This window comes from Elephas maximus, chromosome 25 (assembly GCF_024166365.1).
Source record: "Elephas maximus indicus isolate mEleMax1 chromosome 25, mEleMax1 primary haplotype, whole genome shotgun sequence".
Lineage (NCBI taxonomy): Eukaryota > Metazoa > Chordata > Mammalia > Proboscidea > Elephantidae > Elephas > Elephas maximus.
The window spans coordinates 11,144,171-11,164,432 of record NC_064843.1 but is presented as its reverse complement, the minus strand read 5'-3'; the positions used below and the strand labels follow the sequence as shown (position 1 = coordinate 11,164,432).

At 50.4% G+C, this 20,262-nt stretch overlaps 1 protein-coding gene across 5 annotated transcripts; it reads left to right on the top strand.

Annotated features, from left to right (window-relative positions):
* Window positions 1-892: 892 nt before the first annotated feature.
* On the top strand, window positions 893-19,950 carry C25H20orf85 (chromosome 25 C20orf85 homolog). Of its 5 annotated transcripts, none has more exons than XR_007515465.1 (6): window positions 893-1,029; window positions 3,358-3,439; window positions 6,937-7,041; window positions 12,170-12,293; window positions 18,945-19,204; window positions 19,899-19,950. XR_007515465.1 is itself a non-coding variant. In XM_049870067.1 (6 exons), the coding sequence occupies exons 1-6, from the start codon at window positions 962-964 to the stop codon at window positions 16,975-16,977; spliced, it is 648 nt and encodes a 215-aa protein (XP_049726024.1). In that variant the 5' UTR covers window positions 893-961; the 3' UTR covers window positions 16,978-17,092. The 5 variants fall into 5 exon arrangements, 4 of the variants coding, with proteins under 4 accessions (XP_049726024.1, XP_049726028.1, XP_049726026.1 ...); XM_049870067.1 differs by lacking the exons at window positions 18,945-19,204; window positions 19,899-19,950 and adding exons at window positions 15,235-15,436; window positions 16,911-17,092; XM_049870071.1 differs by lacking the exon at window positions 19,899-19,950 and having other exon boundaries at window positions 18,945-19,264.
* The last annotated feature ends 312 nt before the right edge of the window (window positions 19,951-20,262 follow it).

Below are 20,262 nucleotides of genomic sequence, written 5' to 3'. Positions count from 1 at the left end.
CTGGACGGGATTTTTGTCTGTGAACTTCGTTTTGTTGCGTGTCATCAAGTCGGTTCGGACTCATAGCAACACTGTGATTGGTAAGAGCAGAACTGCCCCCTGGGTTCCCAGGCTGTAATCTTTATCGTCTTGCTCCTGCTGAGCCCTTGGGTGGATTCGAACTGCCGATCTTTCGGTTAGCAGCCGAACGCTTAACCTTTGCGCCACCAGGGTTCCTTGAACTTCATTTAGGAGTTGTTATAAAGAGTAGGTGCCCACGTATCTCTCCCAAAGACACGGACAGTAATATTCACAGCAGCACTACGGCCACTAACTGGAACCCGGCGTCCACCACCGGCAGGATGGAATACTCTTCACGAATGGAAACGAACCACTATGGACAGACCTCTGAACACAACCGTGGGCAGAAAAAGCCAGGCACAGAGGAAAACGTTCTGGATGGTTCCATCTACACAACGCTCAAATGGTGGCGAGACCAATTTCCGCTGGGGGCAGTCGGCAGGGGCAGGAGGGGAGAGCGGTGACCGGAGGCAGAGCTGGGGAGCCTGCTGACGTCCGCAGTCCAGGTGCTGGGTACGGGGGTGCGCGCTCTGACGTCATTAAGTTGTGTGCGTAAGAGTTGTACACTTTTCAGCACGTGTAATTCCCCTACACGTTTACATTTTTAAAGGGGAGCGGAGTATTAGGTCTGGAGGTCTCTCAAGGTTTCCCACAGAGGAGGAGGGCAGGTAGGCAGGCACGGAGGTGGTCGAAGGGCGCAGAGCGGGTAGAGGCTGGCCGGGGCCCCAGGTCGCGCTCTGGGCCCGGGAGACCAGCGGCCCCACCCACGCCAGGTGCCGGCGCCTCCGCGTCCGCCGTTGCCTGGCAACCGGTCTCCCGGGCAACGCGAGACGCGGAGCTGGGGACCTGAGCCTACCAGGTGGACCCAGACCCAAGGCCTTCTCATGCCCAAGGCCTTCTCATGGCCCAGAAGCCGATCAGCACCGCCGCGGCGGAGCGCATGAACCTCGTGGCTCAGGACGAGATCTGGTAACGCGGCTTCCTGGGCGAGATTCAGTCCCTAGGCGGGCTGGGCAGCCCCACCTGTGCACACCTGGCGGCCTCGGGGTCCCAACCAAGCGCGTGGGCAAGGCCAGGGGCCTTGAGGAAAGGGGACTGAGTTAGGGACACCAGGCAGTGGGCGAGCCTTGCCCCTTCTCCTAGGCCCACCCCGAGGTCCTAAACCTTCTGCATGTGGCACAACAAGAAGCAAATATTTGCGTGTTGAGGGCCTACTAATGTGTTCTTATTTTTAAGATTTGTCGAATTAAAAAGAAGAAACAAAATTTCTCAATATTTGTCCCATTTAAATGAGACATACCTCTGTGCTTCACGTTATCGTTTTATCTTCCTGGTTTTTTGTAATAAGAGAATTTAATTTAAAAATAAGAGTAATAAGAGAATTTAATTTAAAATTGATGCATTTTCTAAAAGATTTGTTGTGTTCAGCAGATGTTTGTAATGGATATTTTTAATTGGCCTTCTATCAGGTTGCTAAACAATATTATCCCATTTCTTTGAAGTTCTAACCAATATAGCAAGTTGCTGACATAGCAGTTTGCTAATTTAGATGGGAATGGGTAAAGTTGAGGAACAGAAGGTAATTGCTTACCTACTAAACTTCAGTTATCCTTTTTGCCATCTTTATGATTTTTACCATTTCCCTGTAAAACCTTGATGAGTCACTTAATATTTTTCTTTAAATTGGCTTTGTCTCACTTAAATTTATTTTTCTGAGAAATTTTGTATCACTCTCATAAATAATCATTTATGATGAATGATCAATAATCATCCACCATAAAATATACACTATTAATTTTTTGTTAATCTTAATCCAAGAACCTCTATTAGAAAATACTATCACAGCAGGTTCTGTTCCCTCTGCCTGGAATGCCCTTCCCGTCCTTCTTCACCAAACTCCTATTCATCCTTCAAGACCCAAATCAGATAGCCCCTCTTCTGTGTACAGAGCTATTTAAGACCTGAGTCTATGCTTTCCAAAGTCCAAAGTGGCTACTGAGCACTTGAAATGGGTCCCTATGAGTCAGAATCAACTCTACGGCAAGAGGTTTGGTTTGGTTTTTTTCGGTTAGACCAAATTGAGATGCACTGTAAGTGTAAAATGCCCACCAGATTTCAAAGATTTTGTACACACACAAAACCCACATGTTTAAAATTAAATTTACCTGTTTTCTTTTCCCTTTTTTTTTAAATGTGGCTACTAGAAAACTTAAAATTACGTATGTGGCTCATATCTGTGGCTCATGTTATACTTAAGTTGGAACCTGACTGTCCTTATGTGTTCAGTGCCCTGGGTTAAAGAGCTTGCAAGAGCCTCATAAACTTCAGAGACAAGGGTGGGGGGGGGTGCGGGGGGAGGGGGGAGTATGGATATTGATTCCAAAACAGGGAAAGAAACTTGAAAAATCAAAATAAATAAATGTTTAATTAGATGTTTGCAAAATATGACATACCAGCTCTTCAACTGTGACCCCACCCAGCTGGCAGATAAAAACCAGTCACCACTGAGTTGGCCGTGACTCACGAAGACCCCATGTGTGTCAGAGCAGAACTGCGCTCCATGGGGTTTTCAGTGACTGATTTTTCAGAAGTCGATTGCCAGGCCTTTCTTCCAACGTGCCTCTGGGTGAACTGGAACCCCCAGCCTTCTGGTTAGCAGCCAAGCGTGTTCACCATTTGCACCACTCAGGGGCTCCCGGCTTGCAGGTAAACACAAATTGTATTTAATGTGGAGCACAAGCATGGCCAGGAGTAGGGTGAGGCAAGTGAGGCACCTGGGGCTCAAAATTTAAGAAAGTGCTGGGTCTCACATCCTGCAAGTGCAGAATTGCCACTTGCAGGACCTTGAGAATGAGTGCCTCCCTAAATTTTGCACCCTGGGTGCCTCACTTGCCTCACCCCACCCCGGCCTTGAGCACAAGGAGATTTAATACATACCTCTGTAATTATTTAACATGTGCCCACTACTGTGAGTCACAGGGCCTCCCAGTAAGAGGGTCTAGTACCTAGAAGACCCCTCAGGTGGAGTCAGACCCAGTCTTCTGTGCTCCCAGAGTGTCTTCCTCCAGTGAAACAGTTAGCCAGCACCCCTGGTTCTTTAGACATGGATCTCCACACAATCGTGTGGGTTCCTCAGTGACAGAGATACGTCCTCTAGCACCAAGCACCGTCCCTCAAAGAGTTATTACTCAGACTGTGCAGTCAAAGAAGGTAACATTTTCCCCAATGAACCTTTCAGGGTTTGCTCCTTTAACCTTTTTCAAATATTGTCCGGCACTTAAAAGCTTTCTTTTTCAGGAAATGCCGCCTGAAGGCTGAAACCGAAGCACGGAAAAACTGGGCCCAGAACTGGGGATTTTTAACCACCCCCCTCGAGCAGGTAAATACACATTTTATGAGCCCGTAGATTATAAATCAATTGCTTGGAAGAGTAAACAGTTATGAAGTGGATAATTTGTAAGAATAAGACTTTCACCAGATGCCGTTTGGTGGATTCTGACTCATGGTGACCCCATGTGTGTCAGAGTGGAACTGTGCTCCATAGGGTCTTCAATGGCTGGTTTCTTGGAAGTAGATTGCCAGAACGTCCTTCTGAGGCACCTCTGGGTGGATTTGAACCTCCGACCTTTCAGTTAGCAGCCAAGCACACTCACTGTTTGCACCACCCGGAGCCTCCTGAGAATAAAGTCTTATTTTGAGCACATTGTAGGTGAAGATAGCTAAACCTGAAGCCAGGAGAGTCTTTCCTCCCATGGATTCACTGAGCTGTCAGTACGTGCCAGGTATGGTCTGGTGCTTCATCTGGACCATCTCACTGAAATCTCACAATAGCACCCTGTACAGAGGTGGGTGCTGTTTTATGCCCATTTTACAGATTAGGCAACTGAGCTCAAAGAAGTGCAGAGGCACACGGCTAATAAAGGGAGGCACCAAGCTGAGGAGCTGGCCTGTCTGACTCTGCAGCCATGTGGCCTCAGATTTCCCATCTGTAGAGTGGGACCATAGTCCTCTCCTGCCTCCTTGAGTGGTTGTGAGGTTCATGTGGGGTGAGAAGGCATGTGGAAGCAGGATTTCAAACCAGCTCTTCCTGGTTCAGTCAGGCAAGGAAGCAACGCTGGAACACATGCAAATTTTTTAAATTTGAGTGGACCGGAACCATAACCAGAATGGGAAAAATTACGGGTCGAAGCCCTGCTGGAAACTTAATCTCCCTCTTAGAAAACAAGGGCAGCATATGCGTTGCATAGCAACCAAATCCCTTGCTCATCGGATTTTGCACAGAGTCAGAAACAGTGGTACCCTGCTCAGATACGGCAGCCAACCACACCACTTCTAATGTATGTTGCTCTCCTTAGTCCTGGCAATAACGCAATCGCACGTATCAGGCTCCTGAAAGGGCTCGCCGTGCCTCTTCCAAGTCTCCCGTTCCAGGGCTTCCAGCCATAATTTTTTCGTTCTGATTATGGTTCCAGATCAAGTGTTCCCAAAACCTGTTCTAATTTCGTTCCATTGGCCATGCCTGAACCAGTTCCAACCAGTTCGAAGCTCTGCATGGAAGCCTAGTCATATGTTAGGAATTACTGGTAATATACTCTTGGCATTCCCTAAACCAGGGATCACAAGTCCTGATGTGTACAGGGTCCAGACAGGTGACAGCAACAGGAGAAGGGGCCAGGCATAATTAATAGGGAGTGATGGGGACACTGGCAAAGAGACCACTGGTCCTGTCCAGAGAGGCAGCCACCATTAGCGCAGCTGAGTGTTACCCTGCAGGATGCCAACGACGTATCCCAGTTATCCAAGACAGTGCAGAAACCAGGCGTTTAGATGAAATCCGCTGCCTTTGGCGTTTACAGTGGTGTCTCGGTCATCTAGGGCTGCTATAACCGAAGTACCACAGTGGGTGGCTTTAAACAAACAAAAATTTATTTTCTCACAGCTCAGGAGGCTAGAAGTCCAAATTTAGGGTGCTGGCTCCAGGGGAAGGCTTTCTTTCTCTATCGGTTGTGGGGGAAGGTCCTTGTCTCTTGTCAGTTTCTATTCCTTGGTTCCTTGGTGATCTTCACATGGTGTGGCATCTGTCTTCCGCCATCTGTGCTTGCTTGTGCCTTTGCCTCCTCTGTCCTTTTATATCTCAAAAGCGATTGGCTTCAAACATAGCCTACTCTGATAGGGCCTCATGAACATAAGAAAGAAAATCTTCCTCCCAAATGAGATCACATCCACAGGTAAGCTATTGTTGTTGGGTGCTGTCAAGTCAATTCCGACTCATAGTGACCCCACGTGACAGAGTAGTACTGCCCCATAGGGTTTTCTAGGCTGTAACCTTTATGGGAGCAGATCGCCAAGTATTTCTCCTGTGGAGCCGCTGATGGGTTCGAACTGCGAATCTTTTGGTTAACAGCCGAGCACTTAACTTGCGCCACCAGGGTTCCTTCCCACAGATATGGGGTTAGGATTTACAACACATGTTTTTAGAGGTCACACCAAATCCATAACAAATGGCAACTCAGATTTACAAAACACTGTACTAGCAAACAAAATGCTTGTATGGGCCTCAGTGGGGTGGAGGGCCACCGGTTTGCAACATTTAAACTCTTTCCAGGACCCAACACAAGGAAACCCCATTTCTTGGAAGCCCTGTTTCTTTGGGGGGGCGGGATGCAGTGTTCAGAACCACATAACGCAAAACATTCGTGATTCAAGGCAGTGCAAACCCCACTTATAATTCACCCCAACCCACCAGCTTTGAAATTATGCCATTCTTAATGAGTTTTTAAAAAAATTCTTAGGGAGCTATGCAATTTGAAATTTTATGCATAAAATGAGTCTTTATTAATATGATCTGCATAAAGGAGTCTATATTAACATTCTTTATATGTAATTAAATAGGGTTTTCAAAGAGTTCAAAATTGCTTTAAAATATAAAAAGAAGGAGGGGGTTCTCCTGTGATATTTTGAAAGTTGGTCCTGGAACTCCCTGGCATTGTTTCATGCGAGTCCATAACCTGTGAGGTTTTCTCAGAGTACCACTCGGAGGCTGTGAATCAGCAGTGGCAACAAGCAGTCGTGGGTGCACCTGTCAATGTCGGCCTTAAAATCCCCACTCTACTCCTTCCTAGGAGCCCTGGGGGGTACAAACAGTGAATGCACTCGGCTGCTACAAAAGGCTGGAGGTTTGAGTCCACCCAGAGGCACCTTGAAAGAAAGGCCTGGCCATGTACGTCTGGAAAATCAGCCACTGAAAACCCTATGAAGCCCAGTTCTCCTCTGACACACATGGTGTTGCCATGAACTGGGACTGACTCAATGGTGGCAGGGATGGATGGATGGATGGACGGGTGGGTGGGTAAATGGGTGGGTGGATGGATGGGTGGAGAGGGAGGGAGGGAGAGAGGAATGGATGAATGGATCCTGGGTGGGCAGGAGAATGGGTGGATGAGTGAGTGGGTGGGTGGGTGGATGGGTGGATGGATGGGTGAGTGGATGGGTGAATGGATGGTGAGTGGGTGGGAGAACGGGAGGGTAAATGGGTGAGTGGATGGATGGGTGGATGGATGGAGAGAGGGAGGAATGGATGAATGGATCCTGGGTGGGCAGGAGAATGGATGGATGAGTGGGTGGGTGGGTAGATGGATGGGCGGATGGATGGGTGAATGGATGGGTGAATGGATGGTGGGTGGGTGGGAGAACGGGAGGGTAAATAGGTGAGTGGATGGATGGTTGGATGGATGGATGGACGGATGAACAGACTCCTTTCTAACTGTGTCATTGGGACTGGCCAGTTAACATCTGAGTCTCGCTATTGCCTTCATAAAAGGTGGCACCTTGGCCTGGCTCTGCCTGAAGTTTCTGTCTCTGGGGACTCTGTTTCAGTTGCTCGAGTGTGAAGGAGAAGAGCCCCCCACCCCAAAGCCCAAAATCGAGCTACCTGAGAGTTTCCGAATCCGGCCTGTGACCCCAGTGGAGAAATACATCAAGGTTCGCAAAGTCATTTGTTAATTACTTGTTTTCCTAAATAAGAAACGAGCCCCTATGGAAATTGTGTCCACCCCAGGTGTAGGAGACCACCTGCCAGAGGTAAGAGCACAGGAGACTGGCTCGCACGGAGTCCAATTTCCATGCCCTTTTCCGAGCCCGGACGTGGGACATTTCAGGCTACACATCTCTACACAAAAAGTCTGTGCCTTAAGCTCTGCAGAAAGAGGCGGAAGAAAGGCAAAAAGAAGAGAGGTACAGGCCATTAATTCAGCCAACACCTTCGAGGGGTGGCAGCGAAATGTGGCAGGAAAGAGCCCCAGGGCTCTGGAGTCAGAGGGTGAGGTCCAAGTCCTGCTCTGCTGCTCACCTCCTGTGTGACCGTGGACAAGCTGCTTGACCTCTCTGTGTCCCATCTCCTCCCTTGTACCATGGGGTTAATGCACGCACCTACTTCAGGGAGTGATGTGAAGGACTTAGAACAGCACCCCACATTTTGAGAGGGTGCTGAAGACCGTTGGCTGGTATTAGGTGCAGGTGCCTGGTTGGGGAAACAGTGATAAACAAGAAGACCAGAGCCTAGCCCACATGTCTGGGGTCGGGAGACCAACAGTAAACAAGAAAATCAACAAGCTCTGTCTACACCGTGCTAGATGCTATGAAGGAAACATGTAGGCAACGTGTTAGAGGATCAGGAAGGATGGACGTCAGGAAGACAAGGAACTAGCACTGGGAAAAGCGTTCCTGGCAGAGGGATGTGCAAAAGCCCTGAGGCAGAGCAACGTTGGCACCGTTCAGGAGCAGCAAGGGATGGCGAGGTGGCTGGAGCTTAGTGAGCTAGGGTGGAGGTGGGGAGAGCAGGGAGGTGGATGGAGAAGTGGGCAGGAGCCGGATCCCATTGGACCACAGGAGTCAGAGGAGGGGGCTGGGGGTTGGGTCTGAGCCAGCCGGATGCCACTGGAGAGCGGGGAGCAGGGCTGTGACATAGTGGGCATTGCCCGTTTCAAGATCCCTCTGGTTGCAGGTGACGAGTGGGCAGAAGTTGGGGGACAAGAGTGACTGGGCTACCCCAGCATGGGGTGGACATGGATGGCATCCCCACCTGAGAGCCTGGTCAGCTGTGGACATGGGTTGGTGCCTCAGAAACTGTAGGGCTCTGAGTCATCAGGTCTTTTCTCCTGTGGAGCTGGTGCGTGGGTTCGAACCACCGACCTTTCAGTTAGCAGCCGAGTACTTAACCAAAAACACCAAACCCCTTGCCATCAAGTCGATTCCAACTCATAGTGACCTTATAGGACAGAGCAGAACTGCCCCATAGGGTTTCCAAGGAGCGGCTGGTGAATTCAAACTGCCGACCTTTTTGGTTAGCAGCCAAGCTCTTAACCACCATTGCAGAACCAGGGCTGAATTCTGTAGCTGACTTGAGGCAACTCTGGCCCCTCTGGCGTTCACTGATGACCCTCATTTTAATGCTTCATCAGGAACATCCTTAAAAGGGCTTCATCCACCAGTGGCGACCGACCCACCCAGACCTTCCCCTCGCACCCGCATTGAAAAGCCTTTAGCGAAGAGTGAACTCATAACGCAGAGCAAATTAAACCTCTTCATCTCAGTTCTGTTACAACAAATTTTCCTCACCACTGTCTGTGTTTAAATCACCTTGGAAGAGCAGGACAGAGGGTTATTTTGGATGGATGAGGGAAAAATGCCTAAACGGTTACCCTCGTCTTCCAGAAACTTCAAATCTGTCCGTGGAATTGACAGATTAAACTGTTTGTGCATTTCCATTAAAATCCTGTTTTCCTTTGGGTTTTTCATTAAATTCTATTGCCTTCCATTCTTGTGGTGTCTACAGTTTTGGGCATGTGTGTGTCGCTGTGGCACAAAGTCACTAAACATGTTGCCATGGAGTCGACTCTGCCTCCTGGTGACCCCATGTGTGCCAGAATAGAACTGTGCTCCGTAGGGTTCTCAATGACTGACTTTTTGGAAGGAGATTGCCAGGCCTTTCTTCCAAGGCACCTCTGAGTGGACTCAAACCTTCAACCTTCTGGTTAGCCACTAAATGCATTCACCGTTTGTACCACGCGGGGCCTCAGCTGTGACTAAAGTCCCTGTATTTCCGTTCCAGGTCCTCCCGTCTCCCCCAGTCCCAGAGACTACCCAGGGCTTCATTGGCTGGAGATCGGGGCAGCCGGGCCTCAACAAGTGCCTGGAACATGACCAAGAGATCCGTAGCTGCAAGGGGGCCTATGCCAAGGAACTGGGCTGGCCAAAGCAGGGCATACACTGAAGGTGGCCCTGGGCCATGGACTGGGCATGGGGGCTCATGCCTTGGGAAGCAGGAACTCGCCTCTGAGGACATTCTTCCCTTCTGCGCTTGCTTGTGGAATGTTGCAGAAAACACAAAACACCCTTAGACATTTTCAGTTCATCACGCCCCTCTCTCGGAATGTTTGGGTGATAACACCCATCCTTGACTAATGTGAGAAATAAGGCAAAGTTAGATTCTCTGATTTTTTTCAGACACTTTGAGAACTTCTAGGTGTAGCTTTTGAAAAACAGTAAGTGATTCATTTTAAAATTATTTGTCTAGGCCCTGTGTGGGGGGCAAACGGTTAAGCCCAAAGGTTGGCAGTTCGAGCCCACTCAGAGGCACCTGGGAAGACAGGCCTGGCAGTCTGCTTCTGAAAGGTCACTACCCTACGGGGCAGTTCTGCCCTGCACACATGGGGTAGCCGTGAGTTGGCGTTGACGCAACAGCAGCTAGCATCGACAGACCCTTTAATGAGGCTTTCAGTCACACCCACCGCCATCCGTATCGATAATGATTGTTGACCAGCAGTTTCTGTACCCAAATGTCCCTGCCTTTTAGGAGCTTCATTCTCCTTTCGGAGGATATTTGCAATAAGTTAACAGCTCTGAAGGCAGAAATGAGCCCACAATTTGCCCTTGAGTGTAGATTCCCGGAAGAAAGGGACTTCCCAAGCTCTCTGAGAAAACCTCCCAGCCACCCTGTCCCAGCACACACGGAGCTGGCTGGCCAGCCAGGCCTCGCTCCATCTTTCATGGACCAGAGTGTCCCGTACCACTTCATTTCTGTCCTGCTTAGCTCCTTGGCTTTTCTGCTGATTCTACGAGTGGGGCACGTCCCAAAAAGGGCCAGACGGAAAAACCAGCGTCCCCTCAGACCCTTGAACTGGACCCAAAGGCAGGATTGTGGAGAGTTTGTGGGAAGCCATAGAAGTGAGTTTGTGCTTGGCTTCTGAGCATCTGAGGAGTTAGACTTCTCAGACCGGTGTAGGCAGGATGGAGGAGGCGGAGCTGGCCACATTCAGGCACCTGGTCTCCATGGAGACGCCTCCTTTCCTCACTTTGATTGGCCAAGCACTGCTTCTTCCTGGTTCTTGCTGTGCTCTGCCTGCCTGGGGCTGAGAGGCTTCTTGTTGCTGGAACCCACTGCCCAGGCCTGCCCACAAGCCCTCCCTGTTCACCGTCCGGTGCAGGCTGAGTGGCTACACTGTGAGCTGTCAGTCCCGGATCCCATCATCTTCAGAGCCATTTGAGAGACACTGGCCTCAACTCCTCTGGCAAGCTCCTAAGTGGACTCCAGGACTTTGGGGACACCAATTTCAGGGGGCAGGGTTCCTTTTGAACCTGGGTATCCCCTGCCAGTCCTGGGCCCGGAGCCTCCAGATCCCAGAAGCCCCTGGCAGAGGGTCTCCTCTGATTTGGCGACTTTGTTTTCTGCAAGACTCCAGAACATGGTTGGGCTACCAGCCTCAGTGGCTCCAGGGGGCTGACTGCAGACACCTTCTGAGCCAGCTCCCCAGGGGCTGAGGATGGAGCCACACAGCAGGAGCCACCTCCCGGCCACCAAGATGGTTCTGTCTCCCCATGCCCCCCTGAACCCCAGAGTGGGAACCGCTTGATTTCTCGTGGGCTGGCAGCCTGGAAGAGCCAGTACACACGAGAAACAGCCCTCTAGGAAACTTCCACATTCCTTCTGGCACCCAGCCCCATCACCTGCTGTATGGGCCACTGATCAGTTGCCGTTGACTCCAACTCATGGCGGCCCCATGTGTGTCAGAGTAGAACTGTGCTCCACAGGGTTTTCAATGACTGATTTTTCCGTTGACTCCAACTCATGGCGGCCCCATGCGTGTCAGAGTAGAACTGTGCTCCACAGGGTTTTCAATGACTGATTTTTGGGAGCAGACTGCCAGACCTTTCTTCCAAGGTGCCTTTGGGTAGACTTGAACCTCCAACCTTTCAGTTAGCAGCGCAGTGTGTCCATCATTTGCACCACCCAGGGACTCCACATGGCTGCTGCCACCCTGAGATTCCACACTCACCAAGGCTGACAGCCCACTCACCACCTCACAGTCATGCATGTTTAATGGGGAAATGTTAGAACTCCTTGTTGGGTACCATCAAGTCTATTTTCGACTCATAGTGACCCCATGTGACAGAGTAGAGCTGCCACATAGGGTTTTCTAGGCTGCAGTGTTTACAGAGGCGCCCTGGTGGTGCAGTGGTTAAGCACTTGGCTGCTAACCAAAAGGTCAGTGGTTTGAACCAGCAGCTGCTCTGCAGGAGAAAAGACCTGGCAATCTGCTCCTGTAAAGATTACAGCCTCGGAAATCCTATGGGGCAGCCCTCTTCTGGCCTATAGGGTCACTGCCAGTCGGAATCAACGCGACAGCAACGGGTAATCTTTACAGGAGCAGATCGCCATGTCTTTCTTCCAGGGAGCAGCTGAGTGGGTTCGAACCACTGACCTTTTGACTAGTAGCTGGGCGTATAACCACTGTGCCACCTGGGCAGCTTAGGTTCTGAGAAAGTGGGGTTCAAGGTACTGAACACAACTGCCTCCTCTCCTCAGGAAATCCCCTCCGCCCACAATCTGTTTCTCATTGGTCCTGCCCCGGGCTGTCTCGGAGATCAGGTCATGCAGCCCGTTCAAGTCTAAAGATGTTTCCCGTCATCCAGATGTTTGGCCTGGTATAGACTAAACAACTGGATGCTTGGCCAAACCTGGCCCTTTTAAATCCTGATGTTTTGGCATTTGCATCACAGCTGCAGGCACAGCACAGCCCCTTGAAGAAACTGTGTCCCTTCTTGTCAACAGATGGCTCCGCCGCAGCCAAGCAGGGCCAGGAGACTGAGTTCTTGGCTCCATCTCAGGATGGCGTTCCCGTCTGACGGCCACGCGGGAGGCAGTGTGTGCCTGCACTCAGAGATGAACTTCCAAGGTCAGCTTTTGCATTTTGTTCCAGTTCTTGATCACAAGTGAATCTGGGCATCATCACCCATGTCTGCCTGGCCACAGCAGTGTGGCCGCAAAAGGTCTAGCAGAAAAGGTGGGTTCTCTCGAGTGCTCCAAAAACAAACCCACATGACCCATTTGATTCATTCTGGACGGCTTTCATTCTGGATTCCACTGCCTGGCCCATGTTGATGGGCAGCCCCGACTCTCAGAAAACTTGGTCAACAGATATTGTCGATGGCCGAGGCTGGGCTGGAGCTGAGCAGGCCATGTGGCTGCCCCAGCCTGCTGCGCTCTCAGGGAGACCAGAAGTCCCGGCTGTGAGATTTCTCACGGCTGTTCTGACCCTCTGTGCTGGTGGTATGCCAGTGGACGAAATGGGCACGTTACAACCTTTGTTAAAAAAACAAAACACCAAACCCTTTGCCATCAAGTTGATTCCAACTCATGGGCAAGCCAATGTGACAGAGTAGAACTGCTCCCTGAGGTTTTTTTTTTTGGCTGTAATATGGGAGCAGACGGCCAGGTCTTTTTCCCATGGTGCTGCGGGTAGGTTGGAACCACCAACATTTAGGTTAGTAGTCGAACAGAAATCCTCGTACCACCAGGAACTTCCCTACTTTTGTTTGATCCGCTTAACCCCAGGTCCTCGTGGCATAAAAACTCAAAAGACTCAGGTCAGCGTCTGCGGGAGGGCGTGTCCTTCGGACAAGGAGCACACAAATACATTTCATCATCTGCGATACCATCTCATGCCTTCTGCTCCCTTTCGTTTAGGTGACCCTCCCTCCAAGTTTATGGACATGTGTTCTCAGCGGACTATTTTTCTGTTGTTTTTTACCTTTTTGCTCTTGTCAATACATAGATGGTTAGACTTTTTTAAACTGACCAGCATCTAGGAGACCACACTTGGTGAGGGTTTTTGTTTGTTTGTTTTGTTTTGGCCTCCAATAATTTATTCACCAGCTGACCACATATGTGCTTTTATTTAAAAAGACAGAAGGAAACCAGCGAGGTTTCTGCAGGGATCCCATTACACTGCCCTGATCCCCTGGCCCCACCGCTCCCCTGACTCGCAGTCTAACCTCTCAGCGTTAGGCAGGATGGGCTGCCCTCGAGGGCTCGTCATAGAGCACAAACGTCCAGTCAGTGGCCCCAGTTGAGAATCAAAGTGGACAGGACTGGAGGAGGCAATTACCCTGGACAGTTTCAAACTTGACATTTAATCTATGGAAATCATCCTCTGTGGGTGTCCAAACGGGCTCATAAATGTCACCACACACTGTAAAATACCACAACATCTCCAAGGTCGAGACAAGGCTGGTGAACCCGGGCACCTGGTGTCAAAATCCATCATGGCAATGAACCTTGCAGTGGGCCCCTATATGGGTGAGTGGGCTCTGACATAATGCACCATGTAATCAGGCTGACATCTGGGCTCAGAGTGGGTTCTGTTAAAATCAAGTCTACGTTCAAGACAAATCAGAAACTTCTACATTTGAATTAAGGAGACCTGGTGGCACAGTGGTTAAGAGCTACGGCTGCTAACCAAAAGGTCAGCAGTTTGAATCCACGAGGCACTCCTTGGAAACCGTATGGGGCATTTCTGCTCTGTCCTACAGGGTCACTATGAGTTGGAATTGACTCTGCAGCAATGGGTTTGGTTTGGTTTTTGGTTTGGTGGCGCAGTGGAGGCCTGGTCGTGCAGTGGCTAACCAAAAGGTCTGCCTTTCGAATTGATCAGCTGCTCCTTGGAAACCCTATGGGGCAGTTCTACTCTGCTGTATATGGTCGCTACGAGTTAGAATCAACCTCACAGCAGTGGGGTTTTTGGTGACGCAGTGGCTAAAGTGCTCATCTGCCAACCAGAAGGTCGGTGGTTCAAACCCACCAACTGCTCCTCAAGAAAAAGATGTGGCAGTCTGCTCTCACAAATATTACAGGCTTGGAAGCCCTATGGGGCAGTTCTACTCTGTCCTATAGGGTCACTATGAGTCAAAATCGACTCAAAGGCAGTGAGTTGTTGTTTTTTGTTTGTTTAATGTTTGAATTACAAGAAAGTGACCTGGTTGGTTGAAAAATAAAACTATTGGAAAACCCAGGTCCAATTTCTCCGTGTTTAAGCACACCTGAGCTTAACTGTCCCAGTAGACACTGGGCCTTGACTATCTAAGGCTTGTACCAGATAGGTTTGGGGATTTAGATCTTTGTAGACTTTAGGAAGCACATACACTGTATATTATATACCCCCTGGCAAGGTCTGGGGCAGCCGCACAAAATTAAATCCATTAATATTTTTGGAGCACAACTTCTGAATACGCACACTAAATGGAATAGCAAGACTAAGGAACCACACACACATCAGTTTGGTTCAGGTTTTGTCACCAAGTGATCTTTGATGCCAAACTAATAAGATTACTCTTGGGCTTTGGAGCATTTTGGATTTGGAATTGATCAGAGATTCTGGACATAAAATGTTGCCATCCCAGAAAATATTGTAGGGCTTGTTCTCTTGGATCTGCCTTTAGTTAAAAAAAAAAAAAAAAATTATGAACTCATAAAAGGACTCCTGGGTGGTAAAGAGCAGAAAGCCCAACCCCAGCTAGCCAAAGTACAAAGAGAATGCACTGACTCATGTAACTGAGAAGCTCAGGGGCAGCTTCAGGCACAGCTTGATCAGGGATTCAAACAATATCACCAGGACCCAGCATCCTTCTGCTCTGGTTTCCTTCAGTTTGGACGATCTAGCTGCTTTCAATTGCAGATAACACGGCTCAGAGTCATTTAAGCAATAAGGACATTTCTTTGGTCATAAAGAGGAGGCCCAGAGGTAGGCTGATCTCCAGCGTTAGTTTAGTAACTTAACAGTGTCTTCAAGGGTCTAGATTCCTTTTCTTTCCTCTCAGCTGATCCACTCCCATTGTCAGGTCACCGTAAGGCTGGTTTCCCTCGTGGCTGTAGGATGGGTGCCATCACAGTCAGGACCACGTGCCTTCTTGTTCACCTCTGCCAGCAAACAGAGGGAGTGGCAAACCCTCCTGGGGTCTCATTGGCCAGAATCGGACAGTGTGCCCATTTCTGCATCAATCACCGGATTATCTCCTTTACCGCACTGAGAATACTCAGAAGGTGAGCAGGGAAAAGGCGGTGGGGAGTCCTATAATATACACTACAACTTCATTCACAGACAGGCTTACTCTTCATGGTCGCAAGAAGGCTGCAGCAGCTCCTGTCTTTCCTTGCTCTCAGCTTTGGGTAGGAAGAAGGGCCAGCCAGAGACTGTTTCACAGGATCCCTTACAAGAGTCTCCCTGTGCCGCATTGACTCTGACTGGATACCATGCCCATACCTGAACAATCATTGTGGCCCAAGGAACGGAACAAAGTGCACTGATTGGCTTAAGCCTCGGCGCCACCCCTGAGGTGGGTGGGTCATGAGCACAGGACACACAGTTCAAGCGGGAGGAAGGTGTCTCTCCAGAAGGAGACCTGGAGATGGTTATCAGAAGGAGGGGCGGTGGATGCCGTGTGGGAGAAACAATGCCTAAAACAAGCGTCCATCACAGAACCAGACCTGAACTGAAGCTTTAGGGGCTTGTGCCTTGTTGGGACTTCAAAACGGCCCCAGTTCACTTCGGGCTGTGACGCCTGAGAAGTCTCCTGTGGCCCCACCCTCTGGTGGTCACACCCTCCTGTGACCCCTCCGCTTGACTGTGGACGGCACCTAGTGACTTTCCAACCAATAAAACCAAAAAAACCAAACCCACTGCCGTGGAGTCAATTCCGACTCATAGCTACCCTATAGGACAGAGTAGAACTGCCCCATAGAGTTTCCAAGGAGCGCCTGGCGGGTTTGAACTGTCAACCCCTTGGTTAGCAGCCCTAGCACTTAACCACTAGGCCAGCCAATAGAATAGGGCAAAAGGTGAGGGGCCGTCACTTCCTATATTAGGTTACAAAAGGCACTGCTGCTTCTTCTCTTTCTCCCTCTCGCTCTCTCACTCTAGCTTTCTCACTTGCCTCCCTCTCTAACTCTCTTTCTCTTTCCATCTCTCCTCTCTCTCTCCCCTCCTCTGGGTCACTCTCCCTCTCTCTCTCCCTCTCTCTCTCTCTCTCTGATGAAGCCATGTTGTGAGACGCTCATGGAGAGGCCCAGGAGGCAGCGAACCGAGGGAAACCTCCGGCCAAGAGCTCATGAGGAGCCGAGGCCTCAGTCCAACAGCTCTTGAGAAACCGAATTCGGCCAATAGTCACATGAACCAGCCAGGTATCAGCTCCTTCCCGGGGAGCCTATGGTGACAGCAGCCTGGGAGAGACCCTGGGCCAGAGGACCCAGCACAGCCACACCTGGATTCCCGACCCACAGACACTGCGAGATCATAAAGGTTGTTGTTCGGAGCCACTGAGTTTGGGGCTAATGTGTCACACAGCCATGTTGTGAGCTGCCGTGGACTCGGCCCCTGACTCACGGTGACCGCGTGCAGAACGAAACACTGCCTGGCCCCGCGTCATCCACGTGACCGGCTGCAAATTGGATCTTTGTGATCCGTAGGGTTTTCACTGATTGATTTTTCAGAAGTAAATCACCAGGCCTTTCTTCCTAGCCTGTCTCAGCCTGGAAGCTCCAATGAAGCCTGTTCAGCATCAGAGCAGCACGAAAGCCCCCGCTGACAGACGGGTGGTGGCTGCGCATGAGGTGCGTTGGCTGGTATTGAACCCAGGTCTCCCGCGTGGAGGGTGAGAAGTCTACCCCTGAACCACTGCTACCCCCGTTACACAGCAAGCAGTAAGCAATACCTGTCGTTGCCAAGTGTCAAGCCCTCTCTGCCTCCGTCGTTTCCAGGAGGGCCCACAGAACTTCCCATGGGCTCTGAAGAGCTCTGGGGCCCCAGGGCATCCCCTGAGGCCACATCAACTTCACAAGGAGCAGAGCCCTTCTGCGGGACAATACCTTGTAGGAGACATTTTCTTAAGTTACAAACGCTGGGTCAGCACCCCAGACACTGCTGGTCATTTTAAGTTTGGGGGCAGAGCCAGAAAATAGTTCACAACCCCTCTAACCCAAGTCACCACCTAAAAACTGTCTTTTGGGGCCTCCCAGGGGTGGAGATATCTTCCCTGGAATCAGTGGAAACGGAACCAGCAGAATGGGCAGGGTTAGAGCCGGGCCAGAGTCGCTAGCCCAGTGTCCCCATCCGGCTCTCCCCTCCCAGCCACACAGACGTCGCAGACCCTGCCTTCCTCGCTGTGAGGTGGGCACAAAACCCACTCTCACTGGGGTGGTGTAAGAGCTATGGGGATTGGGATGGAAAGGGCGGGGCAGATGTGGACACACCAGGAATGTTCGTCCTGTCCTTTGCAGCAAGCAGATTATTCAGAAATAGGGTGAAGATGAGATGAGGTGCCAGCAGTAAGCCACCTCTGAAAGTAAGGCCGGTGGATTCAATCTGTTGACCTTTTGGTTAGCAGCCAAATGCTTAACCACTGTGCCACGAGGGGCCCAGTGTAAAGAATATAGCGCTGGAAATCCTATGGGGCTGTTCTATTCTGTCATACGGAGCTGCCCGACGGCAATGGGTTTTATGAGCTGGCTTGCCTGAGCTCTAGTTTCAGGGGAAAACCGTGTGGCTAATAAGCAGGATTCTGCATGGGCGTAACGATTCCAATTAGACGAAATGACAACTCCTGGGGGCCGCAGACTCTGAATTACAGGTACGAAAACAAGCTGCTTGCTCCCCAGAGAACTGGGTCACTAGTGTAAGCAACTGTGGTCTGTGTGTGTGCGTGTGTGGGTTCAGGTAATTGATACACTGTACGGGAAATTCTCTTTTCACTAGGAAATGAATCTAGCTTCCCAGAGTAGGGTTGAAACATCCCCACAAGTATACACAGAGAACATCGATCCGGGCACACCCGGCAAAGGAGGAGCCGCCACGCCGTGTGGCAGACACAGCGCCAGGGGGCAGTGTGCCTTGCCAGAGGCCTGACCGAGGGGTGCTCTGCAGGAAGGGGCATGGCTGGAGCGGAGGTTGTCTGGTGCCTCTCCTCGGGAAACGGAAGCTGGACAGCTGCTTGGAGGGGATAAAACAATGGCCAACATTTATCTTAAAACAAGTTGCCAGCAAGTCAACGTCAACTCACGGCAGCCCCATGAATGTCAGAGTAGAACTGTGCTCCGTAGGGTTTTCAATGGCTGATTTTTTGGAAGCAGATTGCCAGGCCTTTCTTCCCAGGCACTCTGGGAAGCAGTCAAGCACTCAACCATTTGTGCCACCCAGGGACACTAGCGTTTATTGGCCCTCACTAAGTGCTGGGTGATGCAAATGGTTTGCACTCGACTACTAACCTAAAGATTGTCAGTTCGAGCCCACCCAGCAGTGCCATGGAGGAAAGTCCTGGTGAACTGCTTCCCTAAAGATTGCAGCCGAGAAAACCCTGTGGAGCACAGTTCTACTCTGTAACATGTGGGGCTGCTATGAGTTGGAATCGACTTGACCGCAATGGGTTTGGTTTCTGGGGTCTGTGAAGCCCTGGTGGTGCAGTGGTTAAGAGCTCAGCTGCTAACCAGAAGGTCAGCAGATGGAATCCACCAGCAGATCCCTGGAAACCCAATGAGCCTGTTCTACTCTGTCCTGTAGGGTCACGATGAGTCAGAATCGACTCAACGGCTGTGGGGTGTGGATGTTTGACTGCTGACAGCTTCTAAGCCTCACCGCCCACCCCCGTCTGCCCCTCTGCCTCACATCTGGGCAAACTGATAATGAACCCCAGGCTCTCTCCTTTGGTGACAGTGGGAAGTTCAAACCACACATGGGAACCCTCACCCCAGTCCCCCTTCCTTCCGGTCCAGTCTCCCTTCCTGTTTCTCTCAGACCTGCTCTCCAGGAAGCCTCATCATGTAAGTAATAAACTTTTTCATGACCTCCTGTGCGTGTGTGGGCTCATCAGTCTCGATAGCCAAACCAAATCTTGGGTGGGGGTCCCTTCTGTATTTGAGGGTGGCCACAAAGGAACCCTGGTGGTGCAACAGTTAAGCACTTGGCTGCTAAGATATAGGTTTGTGGTTCAGCCCTACCCCGCAGCTCTGAGGGAGAAAGGCCTGGCAATCTACTCCCGTAAAGATTACAGCATAGAAAACCCTATTGGGCAGCTCTTCTCTGTCACATGGGGTCGCTAGGAGTTGGAACTGACTAGACGGCACACAACAACAGATACTGTGCTACACTCATTTCGTCTTTACGACACCCTGCAAACCAGCGTCCACATGAGCCCCTGTCACAGGTGGAGAAAGTGAAACTACACAAGGTGAAGTGACTTGCTCAGGGTCACACAGCTACAAAGAAGTGGGACCAGATCTCGAATCCTACTCTGTGTGACCCCAGAAAGCCACCATGTGATCTTCCTGAGTGCCTACCACGTGACAGGTCCCTCAACGATCCATGCTTCCTCCATGGACTTCTTACACTCCTAAACATCTTGCTGGGTATGGTAGGTCTGATTCTAGAAACGCGCCCTCCCAAGATTCCACACCCTAATCCCTGGAACCTGTGAGTACGATGAGCTATCACTGCTGTGTTTATGTTATGTTGTAGGGCACCCCATTGCCGTAGAGTCTGTTCTGACTCACAGCGACCCTATATGACAGTAGAACTGCCCCACAGGATTCTGTTTTGTCGGTGGCTGCTTTGTGCTACAAAAGGCAGAGTTGAGAAGTTGCAACAGAGAGCGTATGGCCTGCAAAGCTGAGACTATTTACTATCTGACCCTTTACGTTAAAGGTTTGCCAACCCCTGACTAAGCCATTGACTTGTTCAATTGTCTCATAAGAGAGCATGTTAATGCTGGGAAAGTGGAGAAGATATTCTCTCAGAGTAGGGCCCATCCCTGAACTTCGATCGCTTGGAAAACTCCATGTGATGTCTTTACTTCTTCATCCATCTGCAAACTGAGACCTCA

What these genes read in the sequence shown, in the direction of transcription:
- C25H20orf85 (XM_049870067.1), top strand. Translation starts at nt 962, where the DNA reads ATGGCCCAGAAGCCGATCAGCACCGCCGCGGCGGAGCGCATGAACCTC. An exon ending in GTGGCTCAGGACGAGATCTG is followed by an intron (nt 1,030 to 3,357) that starts GTAACGCGGCTT and finishes TTTCTTTTTCAG; the next exon opens with GAAATGCCGCCTGAAGGCTG. An exon ending in CTCAGAGATGAACTTCCAAG is followed by an intron (nt 12,294 to 15,234) that starts GTCAGCTTTTGC and finishes TCCCATTGTCAG; the next exon opens with GTCACCGTAAGGCTGGTTTC.